General features: G+C 40.5%; 2 protein-coding genes across 5 annotated transcripts; both read left to right on the plus strand.

The window, feature by feature from the left end:
• Positions 1-1,238: 1,238 nt before the first annotated feature.
• Positions 1,239-5,739, plus strand: ube2ka (ubiquitin-conjugating enzyme E2Ka (UBC1 homolog, yeast)). Of its 4 annotated transcripts, XM_070912886.1 has the most exons (7): positions 1,239-1,495; positions 2,135-2,228; positions 2,468-2,526; positions 2,657-2,739; positions 3,260-3,359; positions 5,438-5,566; positions 5,665-5,739. In XM_070912886.1, exons 1-7 carry the CDS (start codon positions 1,433-1,435, stop codon positions 5,737-5,739), a joined length of 603 nt encoding a protein of 200 aa, XP_070768987.1. In that variant the 5' UTR covers positions 1,239-1,432. The 4 variants fall into 4 exon arrangements, with proteins under 4 accessions (XP_070768987.1, XP_070768988.1, XP_070768991.1 ...); XM_070912887.1 differs by lacking the exon at positions 5,438-5,566; XM_070912890.1 differs by lacking the exons at positions 2,657-2,739; positions 3,260-3,359.
• A 3,643-nt stretch (positions 5,740-9,382) lies between these two features.
• LOC139291008 (neuronal acetylcholine receptor subunit alpha-9-II) lies at positions 9,383-14,112 on the plus strand. The gene is made up of 6 exons (XM_070912885.1): positions 9,383-9,431; positions 9,865-10,010; positions 11,033-11,187; positions 12,312-12,492; positions 12,643-12,994; positions 13,322-14,112. The coding sequence occupies exons 1-6, from the start codon at positions 9,383-9,385 to the stop codon at positions 14,110-14,112; spliced, it is 1,674 nt and encodes a 557-aa protein (XP_070768986.1).
• The last annotated feature ends 2,297 nt before the right edge of the window (positions 14,113-16,409 follow it).

Consider the following 16,409-nt stretch of genomic DNA (forward strand, 5'->3'; position numbering starts at 1 on the left):
AGGCTATTTCATTTGTTTGTTTCTATAGTTAAATGACCATAAGATGGCAGTGAATGCCAAAGATTCTGGCTCACATATTGTTCTATTACAAAAGTTGATAATTGGTTATGTAAGCTCTATGGCTTACTATAATATATACCTAATTGCTCACCTTACCTATGACCTCCATTATGGAAAAAATATGTCAATGCCATGATTGTAGTGTTGTAATAAAGTCAGTCAGTGATGATTATATTGTGTAGATGAGACTAAAATGTGATTTTAATATATTTTATATGATATAAGTTTAGCTCAGATTTAATTGTGGATTGCGCCAATCTTTGTAAGAAAAAAATTGATTTTCAAGTGGTATCCACTTTATTCAAACATGAGACATAATGTTTGCTGTTTGCACAGACTTTGTGAAGCTCCATGTGACAATGACGCCCCCTAGTGTCACAGTTTGAAGCTCTGATGAAACAATGTGAAACGGGGATCTGTCTTTTGTTAAAGAATGGGAAGAATACCAAAGTACAGTGTATGCTCATGTGTTCAGTGTCCAGCAGTATTCGTGACCGTGAACCACTGAGATAACTTTGCATTTCAGGAGTTGACAGAACTGTTGCTAAGGACCCGGCCGACGTTAGAGTACAGCATATAAAACATCTGGATAGCTGCATCTCCATCACTGCTCATGAGATGAAAAAGAGTTGCTTGCTGTTTACTGCAGCAATTGAAAACAACTGACTCTTCCTGTTAACAAGACTGCATGCAATACATAATGTATATTATAACTTGAAAACTGCTCACCAGAACAGTGCTTCCTAACTTCATCTAACTTAATCTACTGTTAGTCAAAAATGGACTAACAGTAAGCGATCACATGGTAATGATTCAATGTAATCTGACAGTGATTGTGTGAAACCCTGTTTACTGTTCTGTGATCACTTTTATTTTGCATTAAAAGGTGGTCTAAAATGGCACACTGCCCTTGTTTTTCAATATCTACCACCTCGATGGACATCATGTGGAATTAAAGATTTTAATGATAACAATGATGATAATAATAATAATAATAATAATAATAATAATAAAAAAAGTATTCATCATGATTAGATCAGCCAATGGCAGCAGGCGTTCAGGATGGCAATACAGATCACATGACTCCCTCTCCTCCAGACTGCATGCAGTTTGGTATTAAAATGTTTTCAGTATCACCAACGGTTGTGTTGTTACACATATGAGATGATAGATACATTTTGAGCTATTTTAACGGATTAAAACATCACATTGATAACCGGGACTGACGGCACTCGCGGCGAACAAGGTTGCAGCTGTTATTTTTGAGGTTGTACCCAAAAAGTGCAGAGCTACTGTAGGCAGAACAAGCTAGCTAACGTTAGTCAGGTCGGACGGCGGCGAGGCCCCAACCGGACGGGAACACGGGGGAACCATGGCCAACATCGCAGTTCAGAGGATAAAACGGGAATTCAAGGAGGTGCTCAAAAGTGAAGAGGTTGGTTGTCGCGTTTGCCAGTTAATGTTACTGCTTTTGTTTTTCCTTTCTTCGACTACGAGGCTGAATGTGAATGACGCGTCGCTGGCTCAGCTGTCAGCTTTCTAATCACCAAGCTGCTAGCTTTAGCTAACTGTATCAGACACGGCAGTGCATCCGGCTTCACAAATAGCTACTAGCGCTAGCTATTAATTTGCCACTGTGGGGAAGTTAAAGCTAAGTGTGTTACTGTTGTTAGCAAGGGCTTTATCAGGTTATGGAAGCACTACCAGAAAGAGCGGAGTCTCAAATTCATATTGTTAACGCAACTGGCTCGCTTACCATGCCTTCTATGGTAACCAAGCTAGCTGTGTTAGCAGAGATAGTTTGGTGTGATCCGCGTGTTGTATTAAAGGTTTGCTCTCACATTTGTCCCCCTGGATCTGCATAGATTCGTCTCAACTTACATTAGAGGGCCTAATATATGTTGATCCCTAAGATGTGTGCAACAAGTTGAGGTCAACTTTGGCTAATGCCGCGGGGGGGTGTCAACTTATGCTGCATAGGCAGGTTTGAGTTTGACAGCAAGCTAGCTTAACACTTTGCGGTCTGCCTGTCTGCTGAAGTTAAAATGCCTCTTTGCCTTTTCACCCTTTTCAGACGAGCAAAAACCAGATAAAGGTGGATCTGGTGGATGAGAACTTCACAGAACTTAAAGGGGAGATAGCAGGGCCACCTGACACACCATATGAAGGTGAGGGGCTCATTAGACACACTGCTGTCTGCTAACCTGTATGCATGGTTGCACAATTTCGTTATGTGATATTGGGAGTTACTGACAACTTTTATTTTTGAGAAGGCCTCACCAACTAACTATTTCAAGAGGCTTTTAATCCTTAATGTAAATGAAAACAACTTGCACCCTGTTATTGCATGTTTGAAATAGCCCTGTCACGATTCTTTGATAATTGTGATACCTCTCATTTCTTCCAGGGGGTAGATATCAACTAGAAATTAAAATTCCAGAGACGTATCCATTCAATCCACCCAAGGTAGGAATTCATTATAGTTGTTGTTACAGATAACCATCCCTCTCCTTGTGGACATTGACTTCAGACATGTTCCATTACTGTGCTAATCCACAAATTATTTTCTTCGTCCTGTTTTTATTTAATCTGTCAGGTGCGGTTTATCACGAAGATCTGGCATCCCAACATCAGCTCAGTCACAGGTGCAATATGTCTGGATATTCTCAAAGACCAGTGGTGAGTGAATGTGCAGCAGCATTCCTAACATTCTTCATCCATCATACATCCATCATGAAATACTTTTCTAGTCGTGTAAGACAGTGTTTCTCCTACCGAAGCCATTTCTGGGTTGCTGTTCTGATGCGGACCCGTCAATAGTTATCTAACATCACGGTCCTCTCGTCAATAATTTCAACTTTAAAACTGTGCAAATATGCTTTGATCCAAACTCCTACTTATTACAATACAATTACAATACAACAAAGTAAATGGATGAGTGAACCTAATTATCAGTATGTGGCATTAGTTGTTATTGTTAATCCCCTTTTTATATACAATGTTCAGTCACACTTACATTAAAGGTATTTAAACTAGCTTGACCACATTGCATGCAAGTTGTAGAGGAATATTTTTAGTACTCGACATGATAAATAGAATTTTTTGGGGAAACACATCTGTAGAAGTCAGGAGTCCATGTGGAAAGGAAGTTGACCTTATTTTGTTGTTGCACTGAACAGTCACCTGTATGTTTTTTCAGGGCAGCAGCTATGACACTGAGGACAGTCCTCTTGTCACTACAAGCCTTATTGGCAGCTGCAGAACCAGATGATCCACAAGATGCAGTGGTAGCCAATCAGGTGGGTGTGTATGTGAATTTATGTTTTGACTTTAGTTGTTATGTTTGACAAATTTACTGTAGATATGTATTTCTAGTTTTTTAAGCAGAGCAACATATGAGTTCTTAACTTGTTATGACAGTGTTTAAGGTAAATAACTCTCATAACCTTAACATTTAGAGAGTTGTCCTGTAAATGTAATCCTGGTAATCCTGCATTAGACTGTTACTAGCAAAATAAAATGAACATTGAAATCTTCCACCTGCTTGGACATCATCTCCATGCTACAAATGATTGTTACTCAAAATGTATGAATGTGTAAATACCTTCTGTAAGCAACAGTACTCATAGTCAAAGTACGGTCACATCATTGGAAGAATTTGCCAAAAATATTGTGATACTTGATTGTGTCGGTATCATTTAGTCCTATTGTGGCACCTGCTAAGACAAACTACTTGGATGGGGCTTTTTGATAGACTGATGTAGAGCTGGAAACGGTTGGGCGAGTAGTCGCTCAATAATTCTAGCAAAATTGTTAACGGTTTGATAGTTCCAAGTTCTCAAATGTGCGGTTTTGCTGCTTTATGTTATAGTAAATTGAGTATTATTGGTTTTAAACTGTTGTTCGGACAAAATAAGACATTTGATGAAGTCACCTACTGAAGAGCTCAGTGATATTGTGATGAGGATTTTTCTCTGTTTTCTGTTTTTTTTAATATATGATATATGTTTATTGATGATATATTGGGAAAATAATTGGCAGCCCTGCTGTGAAAGACTGGCGTTTAGAACCGGAACATCCTCTCCATTGCTTTTTCTTCCATTATGACATTTTTGCCTTAAATTGATAACAGGAAGTGAAGCCGTACATTTCATAATTTAGGGTGACAAATGTATTTGTTACAGAATGACTGTTGAACTGATCTTGGACTTGAATGCAACTGTTAATTGTCATGACAGGTTTAGTTTGTTGTCCGATGTTTGTCAGGTTCAACTGGATTGTTACTTTAAATATATATATAATAAATTATATAGGTGGATGCAATATGCTTTCTTCTGTACTGCACATTAAGCAATATTCAGTGCACTGTTGGTAAAAGGAAACTGTTGTGAAATATCATGTGTAGGCAGTGAGTTGTTTGGCCTACTCTACTGAACACAGTATAACACCTACATACTATCACTAATCTCTAGTGTAGTAACAGTCATCTATCGCTTACCAACCCACATCTCAAGGAAGCGTATTTTAAGAAATGGAATAAGGTTAGATAAGATTTATTATAGTGTAAGATGTTTTTTGTTTTATAGCTGTCCAGTGATGTTCATGTTTTTAAATACAGTTTACATTTTTGAATGTTAAACAGTTGGCCATAGGTCCAATATGGAGCAGAAATCTGAGGCTGTTCAGGTGGTTTGGAAGATGTTGCACCTTGAATTATCTTATAGCTGCACTGAACACACTGCATGAACATTAACAATATTTGGTTATTCTAATTGTTGTACTGTATAATGATTATTTGAAACAAGGTATGATGAGTCAAAAGACTTAATATGAAGCAATTTATTTCTTTTATTTACATAATAATTTAAATGCTAATAGTGTATGATGATGGAAAATCTATACCTGCATTACATTTCAAAAATGCAAATACAGCATGGAAATGGAATACTCGGCAGAAATAACCGTCTGTCAGACTGCTGTTTTACTTGTTCCTCTGGCTCTGAGTGTCTCAGCAGCCTCAAAATCTTGCAGAGAGTATTTTTTAGATATTTCTTTGGGCATTTTTTGCCTTTATCACATAATGACAGCTGAAGATAGACAGGAAATGTGGGAGAGAGGGGGCTGACATGCAGCAAAGGGTGCCGTGGTAAGGACTCAGTCTTTGTACATTGGTTATTTTATTGGCAATAAATGTGGAGCCACATATACAGAAGAGTAAAGATGGACTGTAAGTGCACTAGTCTTCTTCTCGTAGGCACGTGCTGGGGGGGGATCTAAACTAAGTAGACGAGCGCAGTGTTTCAGTTGTTGACAGTGGTGTGCTGAGCCCCTTTCACACAAACTAACTGTTGTTTTTTCACATTTGTTCATCACACAGTACAAGCAGAACCCAGAGATGTTCAAACAGACAGCGAGGCTCTGGTCTCATGTCTATGCAGGCGCTCCCGTCTCCAGTCCGGAGTACACACGCAAAATAGACAAACTCTGTGCCATGGGCTTTGAAAAAGTAAGTCTCTCCCAACTTATTTCCTCCCCTGCTGTGCATTGTGCTGCTGAATTCTGCTGCAAAATAAAACCAAATGTTTTTTTTGTTTTTCTTCCCAGAATGCAGTAATAGTGGCGTTGTCGTCGAAATCCTGGGACGTGGAGACAGCGACAGAGCTTCTGCTCAGTAACTGAATCTTGACTCCCTCTTCATCTTCCTCTTGATCCCTGTCTCCCCTCCCTCACACATACACGCCCTCTCTCCTCCAAATTCCCGCTGTCTCAAGGCGTCTTTTCCCCTGTTACACCCTCTGTTTCACAGTGGACTCCTCACCTCCACATCTCCCCTCTTCTCCATCACCCCCCACCTTCATCCCCTCTGTGTGGCATCTCTCCTCCCTGCTCATCACCTCTGCTGTACCACACTCCAATCAGTCGCTCTGTGAGCTCTTATCTCTGGTTTCTTTAAGTTCATTCAACATTCCACTCCATTCAGTGCTACAATCAGAAGTTCAACCACATCTCGCCCCGTTTGAAGCAAATGCCAGACTTAAGACCCCGCCCCACGCCCGCCTGTCTCCCAGCTTTCCTGGCTGTGTCCAGGAAGCGGCTGTCAGCGGCTTATCCTTGCCTATGCAGTGCATTTACTTTCACTTGTGAAAACCTTTTGTAGGAAAGAGTCAAGCCATTCTAGGAGGCTCTTTTGGACCTGGTCAGGATTTTTACACACTTTTGGCCCGTTTTTTAAACAGGGATTGAGCTGAGTCCTAGAATAACCTCATTTTGAAATTGGTATCTGGTATCTGAAATTTCTTGCACTGTGTCCAACGTCACTACCTTCATTCACTCATCCTTCCACAATAAAACTGTAAAATGAGTATCCCTTTTGAAACATGATCTTGTTCCACCACTGGGAGTTTTTGAGGGCACTATAAAATTCATAAATGTTTCACTTAAAATTTGGGCTAAAATTAAATTGTGTGGAAGTAAATATAGTGTACCAGGAGTTATTCAGACACAGACTAGGATGAGGCTTTTTCCCTGTTCTGGAAACCAGCTCTTAGTGTCACTGAGGTGTTCATACAGTAGCCATACTCATTTTCATGCCACCTTTTCCCCTCTTCAAGTGTCTGACGAGCCCGAGGCTCCTGCAGCAAACCCCAGCGCCCATCCCCACACCTGTTCCTGACACGGCTTACTTCACCTGTCCCTTTTCCCCACACATTTTTTTAAACATTTTATTTGGTTTTGGCCTCCTGCAGGAATACATTTGGATTCTTGTTTTTTAAACAGAGAGAAAACAAAACAAACAAAAAAACATGTTCAGCCGTAACACAATCTGTCAAGTCTGGATGGAAATAGTTCAAAAATGAGTTTGAAAAATATTGCATCATCTTAACTGCGCCAACAGATAAATATGTCAAAATGATTCATCTGTAAATAAAGATATTAAAGTCTGTGTAAATTAATCCACGCTCTGTCCTTTCTTTGCAGTGCTGTGTGATATTTCTGAACGGAAATAATGTTTCCTCCCAAGGAACAACAAATACAACCTGGCAACAATTTAACATTCAATCAGTTAATCACAGTTAGTTTCTTGAACTTAATCTCTGTCACAATATTGATAAAGAGAGACTGTTCATGCTTGCTGTTTAGAATCCAACATGCGTTAATAAACTTGTTTGGCTGTGCATACATTTGAATAAAAACTAGGCTGAGGCACAAAATTTACAAGACCAACAGAAATTGAACCTACAGGGAATTACATTGCCAGTGAAAATGGAGCAAGCAAGCCAATTTAGATGAAGAATGTGCATGCAGAAGAACTGGCGAATGGATTATGTATATTGGAGTTTGCCTTCCTGTACAGTAGTACTTTGGACTTGTACAGTAGTATTGCACTGCTGTTGCATAAGGTTCCTCTTTGAGCTTGCACTTTTTGTGCATTTAAAGCCTCAAGAAGGAAGTGATACAGGCACTTATCATAATGTTCGGATCACCTTGCTTGTAGTGGGACACACTGAGAATTAGCACAACAACAGATGGCCTGCTTGGTAGCATGTTGTGTCATGCTGAACCTCTCCAAGAAACCGTGGCAATAATTTCAGTCTGCATACTCGCACCAAACAGGAGAAAAGCTGCCACTGATGTAGCGTAGATCCATCAAGTGTAAATATTACAGTGGATTTAACTGTACAGCGCTGCACCTGCTGCACACTAAACCAGCCTCAGGTTTCCCAGGCGCCCCGAGTGACGAAGGCTCTATCTCTCTAGTATATCTACTGGAACTCCTCCAAGCATCCCAGAGCAGATTACTGTACTACATAGGGCTGCATACATGAGACTGAAAAAAGAGCAAGCTTCCTAGCTCATCTAATGGCACTGAGATAACCGCTCTCTGTGCTATTAAAATCCACACAAAATAAATTAACTCGTTGCATTATTGAAGTGTTGAAGGTTCCATAGGACTGACTTCACCTCCCTGGATGCACTTTGTTCCAGTCATGCTACAACAGATTCATTTTGATGTTTGTACACATTGGAAAATAATGACCACAGTGTTGCTGTTGGGAGTCTGTGATGTAACACTGAGGTTATAGTGACCCTTTTTTATCCTTTATTTTGGCATAACTAAGATTCCACAATGAAATTCCCTTTTGTGTGGTTTTGTAAGTTTAAATCTAATAAGTAAATTTCTATAGCGTTGCTGTAGGACAGTACGCAGCATATATATCCTTAATCCTTGAGTCCTGCCATGGACTGTTTGACTCCCATCTGTCTTCAAGAATCCCAAATAGCAACAAGACCAACTTTTTTTTTCTTTTTCCCATTAAAATAGAGGATACATCTGACTTGCAGGCATAATGGCTTTGTTAAGTGAGAGATCTATGACCTTTTATTAATGACTAATGTTTACAACTTCACCAGAGGGCCTAGAGAATCTATAGATCATAAAATATTTCATTTTTATTACTAGAATGTATTTTATTTAACAAAGGTCACAGTGAGTCGTCCCAACCCATCATAAAATAACAATTATCCTCTGATAATGTTTTGCTTTACAACCAGTATAATATGTCCAAAATAATGTGGCCATCACAAGTTGCTACATCCAGAATGTTTTGAATGATCACGACCCTAAAATACATATAAGGTATATGTAGGAATATTAAGTTCATGTTAATATTTCTTTTGATTAAATTAATTAACCTTTTTCATTCATATCAGGTGCCCCCCCAGTGTTTTTTTTTGAGTGACCTTTACTTCCTGTAGTGCATCAATATCTTGAACAAAAAATGATGATTCACATTCACATTAGTAGTTTAACTGTAAATAAAATGTATGATAATAATAACAACAATTAACAATCATGACTAGTGTTATTACTATTTATTTACTTCCACATCTACAGACCTAGACATAACCACCTTGCCACCACGTGACTGATTGGTTGATTGATTGATTGTATGACTGAGTCCTCAATAGGAGGGACAGACCAGCAGCCCACCTGGCTGCAGGCGTTTGATTGACAGGTGAATAGCCCAGTGTGTGGTGAGGCGATGATTCGCGGGCATCCTGTTTCTCTCTGTCTGCTGCTGCTACGTGATAGCCGGAGTTTTATTCCGCGTCTCAGTCAGCGGGCGTGCTGCCTCCCCTGCCAAGCAGTAAGAGCTGGCCTGACCGCGAGGACGAGCAGATGAAACGGGGCCCTGCTATCTGCAACTGAGTTCAATTGGGGTTGAACGGGCACCATGTAGGCCAGTTAGGGGATGAAACCAAAGGACCGTTAGATTGCTGGTCGCAGTTAACTTTTATTTCTTCTTGGAGGTATTAATAAATGCTCAAGATGATTCCGATAATCTGTCTGGCGATGCTGCTTCCTGAAGGTGAGTCTGAAGCTCCTGCAGGGAGAAAAATGAAAACGCCTCTGTGATGTGGCTAATTAGTTAAAGAGGTTGTGCCGTGTTTTGTGTACCGCCTTTTGGAGCTTTTTCTTAAGGATTCACTAAAGCCCAACAAAAAACAGATAATTATTCCTGAAATAGTTTTTCCATAATAAAAGTATAATATTCATAATATTCAGTCATCATATATCATTTATGGCCTAATCATGGATGGCATTAAGAAAAGAGCAGTAATTGGTTTTTGAGATGAATTGGAGGGCACAATTAGAACAATGTTTAAACCCTATGTTAGTGACAGTGGCAGACAACAGAATTATCTGCTTAAGTACTTGTACATAAAACTACATTAAAAGCATGAGGGTTGTTTTGTCAAAACCTTGACAACTGACTGATGACCACATCTTTCCCCCTCCAGTGGCTCACTCGGCTGAGGGTCACTATGCCCAGAAGCTCTTGAATGATTTGATGAAGAATTATTCCAGCGCCCTGCGGCCCGTGGATGACACAGACAGAGCCCTCAATGTCACCTTACAGATCACCCTCTCTCAGATCAAAGACATGGTGGGTACAAGCTCATTGGCCATTTCTTTTCAAACCAGACAGGACTGTCCACAGCAAAAACATTAACTTTGCTAAACTGATTTTTCCGTTTCACTGAAAATTCTGTAAAAGGATCTCTCCCCGATATTATAGCTCACAAAGTTCTTATTAAAGATAGAGGTATTTTTTATATTGTTTTGATGCCTAATATATGACTATTTTGAGTAATTACTAAGAGCTTATTCCTCATTCCAGCACTATAAAAAAAATCAATATTCAACACAACATTTCTTGGCTGATCAATTAGTCACGCTGCTTACAGTAAAACTACCTAGCCGTAAGCCCTGATGAAGTTTATCATGGCAGAGATCATGCAAATACATAACGGACACCATTGACGCGCTGAACCTAGAACTAAAACTCAAAGATGTTGAATTTGGATTGAAGTTTCACTGCGTTTCCCTCATTGCAAAGACAGAAGTCACCAAAGGATAGGTTTGTGGGTGCTGATGTGTATGAATGGCAGACCTCCCGCTGTACAGGCCGGGCCTACTGTTACTCAGCTGGCTCAGGTTCCTGTTCAGGTTCAGTGCTGTGTCAGCTCACAGTGAATTAGCACTTGTGTTGTGCACGTGTGTTTGGGTGTGTGTGTGGTTGCAGAGAGAATACAGCTCTCCTACTGAATGTAATGTCTCTGTGGTATACCAGGTACCGAATAAGTGTGCGTGTTGGAGTGTCCTGTTACCCAAAGCGTTTATGTTTTCTTTGGTTCGGTGCTTCAGTGAAGCTCTGGCAGCGATACCAAAAACCACCCCCACACACCCCAGTCAGCCGGCGACTCTGCTCATCCACCTGATATTGACAGACAGGTCTGGATTTCAGCTCGTAATGCTCATAGAGAGTTAATGAGCAACAGAGAAATGAGAAGGAGACCATGAGGATCTCTCTTTAAGCTGCTGTTAGTATGTATCCATTGTGTGTGTGTGTGTGTGTGTGTGTCTGTTCTCATTTGTGTGATTGTGACTGTGTGTGTGTGTATGAAGGATGAGAGGAACCAGGTGCTGATTGCCTACCTGTGGATCAGGCAGACGTGGAATGATGCGTACCTGAAGTGGAATAAAGAGGACTATGACGGACTGGAGGTGATCCACATCCCCAGCAGCCTGGTGTGGAGGCCTGACCTTGTCCTCTATAACAAGTACGCCCGTACGTCACACACACACACACACACACACACACACACACACACACACATTATGATTTTCTGATCTTTCTGTTGCATAGAGCTCTATGTTGCAATTTGGGTAAAACCCTCATTGTAATAGATTAAGGACACTGTGTTACTGCCGCATCATCTTAAAAGACTAATTCCAGCGAGAGGCAGGATTACACACATTCACCCTTGGGAGCTAACCGCTTCCACAGCCTTACTAACATTACTTAAGGATGCTTCACACAATTGTAAGATTATAATTATAGTTTTACAGTAATAATCTGCTTTACAACTGCAGAGTTAGAGTTCTTCAGTCAACAAAGTGCAATTTAAGTACATTATAAAGGAGTAAAGGATCCAAATAAAAAGAAATCAGCTAAAACATTTATTAGAAATATACAGTATATGTAGGAACATGTTTTAAAAAATCTGTCTGACATGATCATAGCCCCTGTCATACGGAATTCATACGTTCATACATAAACTGTATGTTGGGTTTTGTAGTTTAGTACACCAGTTTTTTTATATTACATCATAGAATATGTAATAGTAAAGTATGATATTGTATAAAATCTGTATTACAGTTTACTTATGGTATACATACAATGCACAAACTCTGTATTAGTTATATGTCATGTTGCATTTATAACACTTTTATAACGCCCCAAGGCCATTCATTTCTACTGAAATCTTTACAAATTGTGGAAAACTATATATCTTCATTTTTATTATAAAAACGAGTAATTTCCTCAACTAGCTGAACAGTAGTTTTTAGCATATGTCACTCATATATACACATGACTATTATCTGTATAGTTTATTAGGATTAATAGAGTCCTGTACAAAAACCCTGCTTTATATGTATCGGGGATCACAGAGGTGTGGAATCAACTCTATTGTAATTTTTGAATATTATAAACTTCTTAAGTGTATGTTTTATTGCAGGACTGTTGTTTTGGCTCGTATTAGAGTGGAGAGGTATGTCTTATACGCAGTTAACTCCATTTTAGCTAACAACTTCCAGGTGCCATGCTAACTCCTGTGACAACAGGCTATACTGCACCTCACCACCATTTAGCCAAATAACACATATGACTCTCCTCCTCCAGAGCTGACGATGACTTCTCAGGGCCGATGGACACCAATGTGAGACTGCGCTACAACGGAGAGATAACATGGGATGCTCCTGCCATCACCAAGAGCTCCTGTGTGGTGGACGTCTCTTACTTCCCCTTTGACAGCCAGGAATGCAACCTGACTTTTGGCTCCTGGACCTACAATGGCAACCAGGTTTGTAGAAAAACATGTACGATATGCAGGATTACACCTCCTCAATTCAGTTTATCCTCCTTTTTAAGATGATGATGCTGATTGTAATGAGCCGTTCTATCTGTGGTCATATATACGTGTGTTTATGCATTTGCTGAACCTTAATTCCAGGTAGACATCATTATGGGCATGGACAGCGGAGACCTGTCAGACTTTGTGGAAAATGTGGAGTGGGAGTGCCACGGGATGCCGGCCACCAAGAACGTCATCATGTACGGCTGTTGCTCTGACCCGTATCCAGACATCACCTATACAGTGCTCTTGCAGCGCCGCTCCTCCTTTTATATCTTCAACCTCCTCCTCCCCTGCTTCCTTATCTCCTTCTTGGCTCCCCTGGGTTTCTACCTGCCTGCAGACTCTGGGGAGAAGGTCTCCCTCGGAGTCACGGTTCTTCTGGCTCTCACTGTGTTCCAGCTAATGGTGGCTGAGAGTATGCCTCCATCTGAGAGTGTGCCCCTTATAGGTAAGAGTGCGTTCGTTTAGGATTGTGTTAAAGCTAATATGTATACAGTTTTTATGTGATTGTAGCATCTTTAAAATTGTTATAGTGGCGTATTATAGTTTTTAGCCACGCTAGCAGTCTGGCTATAGGGGTGGTAATGTTTGTCAGTTGGCCCAGACTGAAATCTCTCAACAACTGGATGGATGGATTGCCATGAAATGTTTCATTCATGCTCCCCAGATAATATATTCTAATGACCTAATGATTCCTTGACTTTTCCTCTCAATTATAACAAAAATCAAAGAAGCACCTATCTCCTGTCTATTTTTGTCCCTGTCTGTTACACAGGGAAGTACTATATTGCCACAATGACCATGGTCACAGCCTCCACATCTCTCACCATCTTCATCATGAACATCCACTTCTGTGGTGCAGAGGCCAAACCAGTCCCCCACTGGGCAAAAGTCCTCATCATTGACTACATGTCCAAGATTTTCTTTGTTTATGAGGTGGGCGAGAACTGTGCCTCTGCCTCCTCCTCCTCCTCTTCTTCGTCTTCTCACTTCCCCCAGGACGACATCCGTCACAAACACCTCAGCTCCCACATTCATGCGAATGGTAAACCAGGGAGCCACAGTAGCCGACAGGACTGGCAGAGTCACAAATACCCAAGACCTCAGACCCCCAAGCCGCAACACCATCCTAGAGTGAAAGCCCAGCACCACATCACTAGAGAAGAGAGGAGCCACCTGTCCAGCTTTGCACCTCGGAAATATGAAGGCTCTAATGGGAAACTCCCCACAGGTGACTGCTGTAAAGAAGACCAGAAGGTCCCCTGCTACCCTGAAGACCAAAAGCTTCCCTGCTGCCCTGAAGACAAAAAGCCTCCACCTCAAGGCCCCACTGTCACCTTTGGCCCCTGTGTGTTCTGTAGCCATGGCAGCGGCATCCCTGGCGTGGACACCAAGCTGGTGCGCAATGTTGAATACATCGCTAACTGTTTCCGAGAGCAGAGGGCCACATGCGCCAAAGGTGCTGAATGGAAGAAGATCGCTAAGGTGATGGACCGATTCTTCATGTGGATCTTCTTCGTCATGGTTTTCCTCATGAGCATCCTCATCATCGGCAAGGCACCATGACCAAGCGGCGATGCTACGGTTTATTTTTTTTAATATCTTTTTGGTCAAATAAAAAAAATCAATGGGACTGTTTTGTGTTTTATAAACATGGTGTACGTTGAAAAATATTTGGACTTTGTGGCTTTTTCTAATAATAGTATAGATTACAGTGATTTGAAAATAAACTAATTTAACTTTGCATTCACTGTTTTTGGCCATGTACATACAGCACATCGTTAAATGATTTCTTATACATATAATAATTTAGTGTCCTATACATAGCAACATTACATTCTTTCATCTAAAAAAAGAAATGGGCCGACTTTGATAATGTATGTCGGCAATGCAGAGAAGTTATAATGAAAAGGACATTAGGTACAACAAATTACCGTTGTTTTCTGCTGCCTGCTACTCTGCATGCATTTTGGCTACTTTGCTTCCTTTACAATCTTGACCATCTCTATTGATGACATGTTGTAAATGTACATCTTATTACTTCCCCATCAATCATGGCATTGTTATTCAGGTACTTCATCATCTGAACAGTGAATACACGTAAGGGGATCTGCTGTCAAGGTAAAATATGACCAGTGGACACAGCACATGTCTTATTCACTACTGTGAAATCAGATGCCTGGGGCCGTGCCAGCGAACGCTCCGGCTCTGCAGAATCATTTTTTTTGTTCAAAATCATCCAGTTAATAGTTAATGATCAAGCTTTGTTTGTAGCGCAGCCAGGGCAGTGAGGATGTAAGGTAATATGGAGCATCAATTATGTAACACAATGAGCACCCCATAAAAACCCCATACCCTGAACTTGAAAGTCAAGTGAATGTGTTTGTGTGTGTATATACATGTACATGCGCATACACATGCAAGGTGGGAGGAATAGGAAAGAGTAAAGAACAATAAGGAAGGAAAGAAAAACCTAATACTGTTGATACAGCTGATAAAGTAAACTACATTCAATGAAGTACTGTACTTAAGTAGAGTTTTGAAGTACTTGTAGTATTTCCATATTTGTGCAAGTTTATACTTCTACTCCTCTAGATTTCAGACGGAATTTATTGTACTTTTCACAAAACATGTTGCATTTATAACACTTTTATAACGCCCCAAGGCCATTCATTTCTACTGAAATCTTTACAAATTGTGGAAAACTATATATCTTCCTTTTTATTATAAAAACGAGTAATTTCCTCAACTAGCTGAACACAGTAGTTTTTAGCATATGTCACTCATATAGTTGTAACTATGGGACAATTTTGTGCTGTGGATTTGGTTTCCTGATGAGTATTTATGGCAGCAGGATGGTGAATGTGGGATTGACTCAAAATAATGTTCATTTTGATGAAGCAATAAGTCACGCAATGCAACGGTATGGCCCATTGATGTGTTTTTGGATAACAGATGTCTGTGTCACAGAGGAATAAGCTATATCTGACTGGCTTGTTACACTTGTTAGTGGGATCAATTAATTGTTGGTTTTGGTCTTGTTATGGGATTTGTTGACAAGATGAAAAATATCACCTGACTTTTATTTTTACTTTGTGGTAATGTAATGAACAGAAGAGTCAGACTGGTACAAAAGAAAACAGGATTTTTAATGATCTCTCCCACGTTTTTGCCACAATACCTTAATCTTACAGTAGAGGGCGCTCATTTCCCACCATTCTGGTGGTGGATGCCCCAAAGCTCACTGTTTGAAGCTGCATGTGGCAACATAAGTGCAGAAGATTTGCCCCTCAGAATTATTGTCTCTGTCTCTTCATCACCTACAGAGATCCACTCACAACATTTCACTACTGAGAGCAGAGAAAAAGATTTGTAGGCATGTTGTTTGTATGGCAAGAGACTATACATCTTACTCATTGCAATTCCATAATTAAATCTGGAATCAGTAGAAACTGCTGGGGCGGCAGGCAGCTCGCCTGTTGCTTGTTCTGCTGAGTCTCTCCTGTGTGGGCTCTGAAGAGCAGAAATCAAATGGGCAGAGGAGTCATTGTTTTTTATCCTCCTCTCCAAAGTGATTGTCATGCTGAAGCACGACGCGTCTGATATAAGTGAGAATATCTTTTCTGTCTGAGGGGCCGCATTGAGTTGTATTAGTGCTTTGTGAGCTGCAGGGGCCACAGTACACTGTAATCTCCATGGGAAACCAGGGGAAGTGTGAACCATGTAATTTGGATAGGCGTAGCAGCTCAGGCACTGATGGAAAGACTGCTGGGGAAATTACCAAATGCTTTACAAAATTTCACTTGGAGAAGTCTATCATCACTTAGATTTGCAAACAGAACGGGAAAATCACTGTGATGATA

Source organism: Enoplosus armatus, chromosome 10 (assembly GCF_043641665.1).
Source record: "Enoplosus armatus isolate fEnoArm2 chromosome 10, fEnoArm2.hap1, whole genome shotgun sequence".
NCBI classification, from domain to species: domain Eukaryota; kingdom Metazoa; phylum Chordata; class Actinopteri; order Centrarchiformes; family Enoplosidae; genus Enoplosus; species Enoplosus armatus.